Consider the following 9,067-nt stretch of genomic DNA (forward strand, 5'->3'; position numbering starts at 1 on the left):
TTTTATTTAGACACACAGACATCAATAATCAGCCTGTGAATCTTAACAATGGTGACAATAATAAAGCATGTTGCAGTGCATTCTGGGTGCCACCAATCAAAACTCATTCATGGCTCCCATCATGCATTGCGGTATGAATAAATTATGATCTGAATTGTCTTAGTAATTTCCTTTTCCTGATTGAATATCCTGTTTGTCCCCATTGTTGAGATTCATACACTGATTCTTGATGTCTAAAACAAAGACATTTTTTATTATTTTTTTAATCAGAACAACACTTAAGAAATTCTTTAGATTATTTAGAAAATTCTAGATATTATGCTGTAGAATTACTGTGATGCTGTAATCAACAATATAACTCTAAGTCAGAGATAAGGCTCTGAATGAGTTTAGTGATCATCTGGTAGTTATAACAAAGTTACAACAGCCAAACAAAATCTAATGTTAATAGTTTAAGGGTCAAGAGCCCAACTAAAGCAAACACTGACTACCATAATGGTGACTTAACATTTAGATTTTCGTCTTCAGTGATTCTGCTTGTTAACATCAGGAGTCTATTAATCACTTAATTATCTGTATTATTACAGTCATATTTTAACACTTTAACACTCCACAGTGTGGTCAAATAAACTCCCAGGAGAGTTCATTTAGCACTGGAGTTTTTGCTGTGTATGTTCACACACACACACACACACACACACACACACACACACACACACACACACACACACACACACACACACACACACACACACACACACACACACACACACACACACACACACACACACACACACACACACACACACACACACACACATATATACACACACGTTCACGGAATGAGTTACAACAGATTTCCAGATTTCTAGCTTTGCTTCTGACTGTTAAAGGAGAGCAGATGTTAAAATGAAGTGTTATTTAATGTGTTTTGCTCAATAATAATATAGGGGGAGATCTGTTAGTGTTTAATGTTCTATTATTTTGGAATTTAAAAGGTTTTCTGTGTGAGTTTTTGGGGTCACCATTGTGCTAAAGAGTAGAGCCTATGTGGTTCGGTTGACGATTGGCTGACAAACATTAAGACTATAATTACTATATTTTAAAAGTAATGGCTGTGCACTCCTCAACACAGTGATAGTCTCTAAAATATTTTAGTACATGCAGGTGTGCTTGTGCTTTTGTTAACAAGCTTGAAAATATGAAACATTTTATAATGCAAATAATTAGAAAAATAACAAATATGCTATTACATTATATATTTCTCTATATGTTAATGCTACATGAGTAAATATATCTGCAATATATTACACATGAAGTACCATATCTGATCATATATACATCTATATATTATGAAGTGTATTACTGAATATAAAAGTATGATATATTAATAAATATATTGTTACATTTTTCAACATACGAAAAGCGGCAATTCCTTATGTATTATTCAACATATTGTAATATATTAACACAATATATTATACCGTATATTTTAAAATATACTGTTAAACCATTTAATATATTGATCATTGATATATATGGAAATATATTGTCTTTTCATAAGGGGTGGCACATTGTGATTTGTTTTTAAAGGAGAACTCCGGTCAATTTTAACATTGAGCTCATTTTTTTGTACATTTGGAGTGCTGTCAATACAGAGAACAACGACAAAAATCGGTGTTGCCTACACCGAGTTATTCTATTTTTAAAATTTGCACCCTATTGACTTCAATGGGGCAAGTAGTAAGCCTGCTTTTTAGCCTCTTAACATCCTTTAAGTGTCATTACAAGTGCACAGAAAATGTGAGTGATTCCTTCCGAGTGAACACGAGTGGATCTGACTGCAGTAGATGTTAGAGATATTAATAAAAATGAAGTTAATTCAGCCAGCGCTCATACCTTTGTTTACATCCTGTTTTCGGTGGAAGGCCATAGTAATCGATTGTCGAGTTCACGCGCATAGGTTTAGTACCTATGATCACGCGCGTGAACTCGACAATCGATTACTATGGCCTTCCACCGAAAACAGGATGTAAACAAAGGTATGAGCGCTGGCTGAATTAACTTCATTTTTATTAATATCTCTAACATCTACTGCAGTCAGATCCACTCGTGTTCACTCGGAAGGAATCACTCACATTTTCTGTGCACTTGTAATGACACTTAAAGGATGTTAAGAGGCTAAAAAGCAGGCTTACTACTTGCCCCATTGAAGTCAATAGGGTGCAAATTTTAAAAATAGAATAACTCGGTGTAGGCAACACCGATTTTTGTCGTTGTTCTCTGTATTGACAGCACTCCAATTGTACAAAAAAATGAGCTCAATGTTAAAATTGACCGGAGTTCTCCTTTAAGAGGTGTATAAAATGTACACCACAGAAATATGCCATAAAATGTATTTCCTATTTTAGTCATCCATTTTTGGCTGTGTAAGTTTAGAAGGGAATGATACCGATACCACAGTTGAGTTAATGTTGTGTGTGTTTGTTCAGATTGGAGATGTTAATCTTTTCTCTGAATGGATGGAGATCTAGAGATTATCTGAAAGACTGCTGATCAAACTGAAGCCAGGACTCACAGCACACACGGGACTTCTGGACAGGTGATTCAGAAAAACTGTTACATAAGTAGAAGATCAGGATCATCACACTAGACGTGTCATGTGTGTGAATATGTGAGCTGCTGACAGTTCTGTGTGCATAAACAAAATTGTTGATGTGAATATTTTGATGTGATGACTCACTCCTGTTTATCCATTTTAAAGTTAAATATCTTCAATGTCATATCTTGACATTATTTTATGCAATATTATATTTAATTATTCTAATTCACAACTGTTTTCAGTCAAATTGTTATGCTGATAATATAATGTGTAAAGAAAAAATGAAAAAACCCTGAAGCAAAAACAAATAAAATCCTAAATTAAAATTAACCAAACCTTCTGTGCCTAATTTAATATTGCATGAACCATGGAAAACAAACAGGATTAATCTCATATCTGTGGATGTGGCCTCATCGAACCCTTTAAGGGTTGATGACAGCTGCAATGTTTCGGAAAGAGGAAGGGCCGACATGTGCAGGAATAATCATCTTATGATGCTCAGAAGTATATAAGAGCTGATGTGAGCACGTGTGTTGACAGAGAGCCGCGTCCTGACCAGCTCAACACACAGAGAGACTGAGAAAAGACCAGCAGGTGAGTACATCTACTTTACAACATCTAGAATGAAAAAAAAAAAAAGATTTGTAATGTTTTAGTTATGTGAAAGTTTCAGTTATAGCTAATGGTTATATCATTGTGGAATTGATTTTAATGAAAGACAGCACACGCACACCTATCAAAAATTTCACAAAAAGTGGTGTGCAGGTTTGAAATGATAAAACAATATATTGTTCAAAAAGATATATATTGTTTCTGAAATTTTTACAGTTAAGGCCCGTTCACACCTAGGACGATCACTATGATGACAAAGCTTTAATATTCCTTCTTGTTTGTTCACTTTCAATTTTTACAGCTACATTGAGAGCAAAACAGAATCCATCAGAGTTTAATTACCTTAATCATTTAAACCGGCAGACAACATAACCGTGCGTATACGCTTATAATAAAAGAAATATATGTATCATTGGTTATACGCTAGTTACATAGTTATCGTTATCTTTATTATCGTTCTTGGTGTGAACCAGGGAAACTCAGTTCCTAGCTCCAACCAGCTCCAAAACATCTGTGGCCGGTTGCATAAACTGCTAAAACTAGTCTTAATTTTTTTTTTCTTCAAGACTGGTCATAACTTTTTAAAATCAGTTACATAAAAAGGTAGATTTTTTTCATTTGAATCCAAAAAGGAGGAATGATTAGCCATAACTAATTGCTAGATGGTCAGACTAGTTCTTAATAGTCAGATAGTCTTATTGACTTGCTATGTTTGTGCAACTGGCCCCTGCCTGGAAGTTTTTAATAATCCTGAAGATCTTGATTAGCTGGTTCAAGTGTGTTTAATTGAGGTTTGAGCTAAACTCCGCAGGATAGTGGCTCTCCGGCAACTGAGTTTGACTGGTGGGAACGATCCTGATGAACTATAGCCATGCGAACTTGAAGATAACTTTATACCTCCACTTATTACCAAAACAGTGATTTAAACAACATTGAGGAAAACTTAAGTGACGAAAAAGATACTGCAGCATTTGAGATGACGATGGGCACTTTTGATGTTTTTTTTAGCAATGACTTTCAGATATTTTAAGCAAATCTTACATGCCCATATATGTGGTGCCACTGTTTCAGCTGCAGCAGAGAAACTATTGTAATGCAAGTAATGTTTTGACTATATTATAGCACAGTAAACTCAAGTAATGAACTCTTTTGTGCTTCATCTTATAAATGAAGAGTTTGACATCAAGCTAATTCTGCTTATTGTGCAATGACCTTCATCTAATGAGATTAATTGAGAAACCCTCTGGACAGCAGATTAAAGGGGGCTTGATCCATTGTAAGGGGGATTAAAGGAGCCTGGACACTGACAGCCTAGAGATTTATGATTATTATTATACACAATCTATTCATCTGTTCAGAACAGAACATCTCTCTGCCGATTCTTTCTATTTTATACATCATTGAGTATGAAGTGCATGTGCTATATAAATAATACTGCTTCTAAATAAGTGAAAGATTTGCTTGTTTATTTGCCAACTTTTGAATGCCAAACAGCAATCTCTAAACCCTCAATCTCTTACAGATCATCATCAAATAAGAGCCCAGCACTTGCCATTGGTTTATATTGTGGTTATGGAGGACTCAAAGCCTAAAGCGAGCAGCAAGGTTGCCTCACGTGTCATGGCGCCTGGCACTGGCCAGCCCAAGTTCAAACAGAGGGCAACGCGACAGTTCAAGAGCAAACCCCCCAAAAAGGGTGTCATTGGGTACTACTTTTAACTTTAAAAAAAATTCCTTTAAACGCCTTTAGTTTGGTCTTGAATGGATCTGCAGGTTTTATCTGTCTTAATGTTGTTGTTCTCAGATTTGGTGAAGATATTCCTGGAATGGAATGGTTGGGAACTGGTATGTACAATTTTTAAGTAAAAAAAGTATTCTTAAATATTATTTACTCTATATTCAAGTCCTTTGAGACTTTGAGATGATGTGCATGTGTAATCATATTCTCTCTCACAGACTTTAACGTGATCTGTCCATGGGAGGCATACAGTCACCTGGAATTACATGAGCTGGCCCAGTATGGCATTATATGAGGTCACTTCCTGTTCCCACATCCCACTGAATCAGCAACCAATGAATGATCATGACAACATCCTGCACCTTAATATGTAATTTAAATATTCATTTTAGGAATATCTTTTGTAGAAGTTTGATTAGTCATTTATGGAAAATTTACAACAAAATTTGTAAGTAACTAAATGGAATTAGTTAATCTACCTCTTCAAACTGACATTTACTGTTGAACTAGATTTCACTCTGTCTCCAATGCTAATTTCAGATAACTTCTTCTTATTAATTTTTTTTTTTTTTACTTCATTATTTTACATATAAGTGTTGTCATATTGCCATATAAACAGCGTTTTAGGTGCCACTTCTTGATTTTACTTCCAAATTACTCTGCAAACATCAATGTACAAAATGTGGCAGCAGCTGGATCTTTTTAATGATGGATGTATATGTTTTCATTTTGTCAAGTTGTAAAATTTGTGTCTTGTACAAAAATGAGTTTGGGTGCTGTTGGGTCTCGGCGTCTGCCCATAGCGCGATTACTGGGAGCAGCTCTCTGTGAGAGCCCGGCCCAGTTTATTGGCCTTATGATGCTAGAGAACCATATGAGAATGAGTCCGACTCATTCCCGGCAGCACAGAAAGGGTTTGGACATCAAATAAAGCTTGATTATTTTCATACTTTTCAACAATGTGTCTGAGTAATTCCTGCTTCTATAACTGCTGGTCAAATGCAAACTAAAACATTATGCACAATATGCAGTCTGTAACATGTAGCCAATAGCAGGATGTGGTTTCATGCACGTTTTTGAGTAAATCAAAACACTTCATTTACCCTTTAAAATGTTTCAGTGTCTAACTGCAATTCAATTAACATGACTAGTGTTTAGTTATCGCGGGGTTAATACAGCAGAAACACATTTTTTCACGAGTTCACACTTACAAATAAGTCAGATAGAATAAATGCGTATTTGGCGTGCTGTCCGAGGAGAGGGCTCCGGGCTCGGTATTTGGCCCGAACCCAGAGTACTCCCCCCGTATTCCTGGCTGTGAAAGAACAAGCCAAGAGTGAGGAGTCGGGGTGGTGGAGGGATGCTGAAAACTGTCAAGGAAGTTAGGTGAGTTGACAGAGTGAATATATATATGCTTCCTCTCAAGCTGATAGGGTAGACATGGTAATTGTTTGAGGAGTTGATTGATTGCTTGATTATTTGAACGTGCTCCTCCCGAACTTTGTTAATAAAACATCATAAAAATGCAAAAGCTGCGTTGTTCTGGTGGTAACAAACCAGTACTAAAGAGGGCAATAGAGCTACATTCAAATGTCTGCACTATAATCCTGATGTGCCGATACTCAGGTAAGTTGCAATAAACATCCGGTGAAATAATCTAATGATCGACCATGTTACTTAACTTAATAAGCATCAGTTTAAAGATTTATTATTTGGCATTTTTGCCTTTTATCATAATAGGACAGAATGTAGAAAGGAAGCGAAGAGGGAGAGAGAGGAAGACGGGATCAGGAAAATGTACACAAGTTGGGATTTGAACTCAGGTCACCCAAAGCACAACTGCACTATAAGTCAGCAAGCTGCCCACGAGGCTATAGGGGCCAAGTAGCTGACTTGTGTTTTGTAAACATTAGAGCCTCATTTTGTAAGAAACATGGGGGGAGCAGAATCCGATGGCAAACAATCCTGCTGTCGGAATCCGTTCCCCCACCCATATGATGAGAAATGTTGATGAAGTGGCTTAAAAGATGCTAAATCTATGCTGTGTGTGGATGGGTCTTAACCAGCATCAGTTTACAGTTTTTTTCTGCTTACACACAAAATTCTTACTTGTCACACAATTTCTGAAACCTGACACTCAAACATCATAACCACACACCAAATCTGCAAAACCATACACCAATTCTTGGCCTTCGACTCAGTTTTCAATTTTATAAAACACTTTTTGCAAACCACAACACACAATTCTCTATGTAACACACAAAAATCTATCAGGAAGTGTCTTGAGCTCCCTTTTCAAACACAACCTATCAAAATGCCACACTAATTCATCAGTGCCTCACACTAACTCCTCACATGTGCAAACACACATTGCTTTACTTACAGGTTTTCTGAATTGCTAAAACACTAAACCCCATTCTCTGAACCAAATTCTCAATAGCCTGAACCAATTTGTCGAATAAATCACACTTTCTGTAAAACATTAAACAAGTTCAGGTAGTTAAAACACTGTTTGCAAAATCTTGTGCAGTCTTCTTGCAAAACTCTAAACACATTCTCACTCACTAACACACATTTTGCACTGTGATGCACTTATGTTACAAAACGCTAAACACAGGCAGGCAAAAGTTAAACACAACTACAACACAGTTGTCATCTTTTACACACAACGACTCAAAATCTTTCACACTTTTTTCTAATGATGAGACCAAATCAACTGTACAAAATACAAGTCAGTTCAGAGTGCCAAAATTGACTCAAAATGTTGCACTGAATGTTACAGTTTTTTCCAATTGCTAACACACTAAAATGACATGCACAGCACAATTATTTAAACTGACAAATAGAGAGCAAAAGCTCTTCTCAAGTCTCCAAAAGTCTAAACACATTTTCTGCTATACACACATTTTGCACTTCAAAATGGCACTATATAAATGCACTGAACACGGTTCTCTGCATAAGACACAACAATCTGACATAAAGTCAAATTTGCCATTTCAAAACACTGCCATTCAAAATGACACTCCATGAGCTGATTGGACAATACATGTGCCACCTGGCCAAACACCTCAATGGTTAATTCTTACTGTAACACTTCAAACTTTTTCAATTTACTGTTTTTTTGTGAGCATATTTTTGTTCAGTCCAATGTAAATATATCTGCTGTGCATATGTTGCACTGACTTGTTTGGTGAAAATGTTTGGAGCATGTCTGTGTATCTGCAAATATTTCTGTGCATGTGAACAATCTGAAGAATTTTCTACAATTTGAACTATTTTAATATTATAACATACAAGAGATGAGAGTGCTTTTCATTATGCCGAACAGTGTGTAGTTGGTTAGACAAAAATCTGGTAATATGAATGAAGTGTGTGCCATTTCGTGCAAAAGTTTGATTTTGATAATGCTATATGTAGTTTTGGTTGCAGTGCTTCATTTTGCAGGATATATTAGCTATTTTGCAGTTTGGGTGTGTGGTTTTGTGAATTGTGTTAAGTATTTTGATAAAACCAGCCTAGTTTGCAAAACTGTGTTAGCAATTGGAAAAAAACTGTAATACCAACAATGGATGGATGGAAACAATATAAGAGGGAGAGGAGGAAGTGTATGTATGGTGGTGGTGAACAAGGAGGAAGAGGAAGAGGACGAAAAAGAGCAAGGTGTGAATGTTGTCATGGCTGGATCTGGCTTTAGGGTTTTTCCCTTTGCCTGCAGAGACAACATTGTCTGTGATGTGGGTAAAGTCCTCCGGCCGGACCCAACATGAAGACATGATGCTGAGGCTCTCTCACTGACCTTGATCTAGCAGTTGCACAACTCTTCTGAGTGACTGTAACATGCTTTTCATTTAGAGTTTTTTTACTGTAACCTTTTTGGCTTTTGCTGTTGAGTCACTGTATTTTCACAGTATGCAAGTGCTGAATATACAGACATTCAATACTACAATATTCAGAACAATACTATACAGTGCATACAATTTGTTCACCATACTACTGTGTAAGCTGTCCATACTTTCTTACGTAATTTCAAAATTTGTTAACTTCATTACAATATCTCTTTTTTCTGTAACTGCATGCTTTGTATTATGTGTTCTCCGGTTTTTTTTTATGCAGTG

General features: G+C 36.2%; 1 protein-coding gene across 2 annotated transcripts; it reads left to right on the forward strand.

The window, feature by feature from the left end:
• Nucleotides 1-3,060: 3,060 nt before the first annotated feature.
• pde6ga (phosphodiesterase 6G, cGMP-specific, rod, gamma, paralog a) lies at nucleotides 3,061-6,059 on the forward strand. 2 transcript variants are annotated; one of them, XM_084385123.1, is made up of 4 exons: nucleotides 3,061-3,196; nucleotides 4,737-4,920; nucleotides 5,019-5,059; nucleotides 5,171-6,059. In XM_084385123.1, the coding sequence occupies exons 2-4, from the start codon at nucleotides 4,787-4,789 to the stop codon at nucleotides 5,245-5,247; spliced, it is 252 nt and encodes an 83-aa protein (XP_084241249.1). In that variant the 5' UTR covers nucleotides 3,061-3,196; nucleotides 4,737-4,786; the 3' UTR covers nucleotides 5,248-6,059. The 2 variants fall into 2 exon arrangements, with proteins under 2 accessions (XP_084241249.1, XP_084241250.1); XM_084385124.1 differs by lacking the exon at nucleotides 3,061-3,196 and having other exon boundaries at nucleotides 4,714-4,920; nucleotides 5,171-5,907.
• The last annotated feature ends 3,008 nt before the right edge of the window (nucleotides 6,060-9,067 follow it).

The sequence above is a fragment of the Rutilus rutilus genome (genome assembly GCF_951802725.1).
Source record: "Rutilus rutilus genome assembly, chromosome: 1".
NCBI lineage: Eukaryota > Metazoa > Chordata > Actinopteri > Cypriniformes > Leuciscidae > Rutilus > Rutilus rutilus.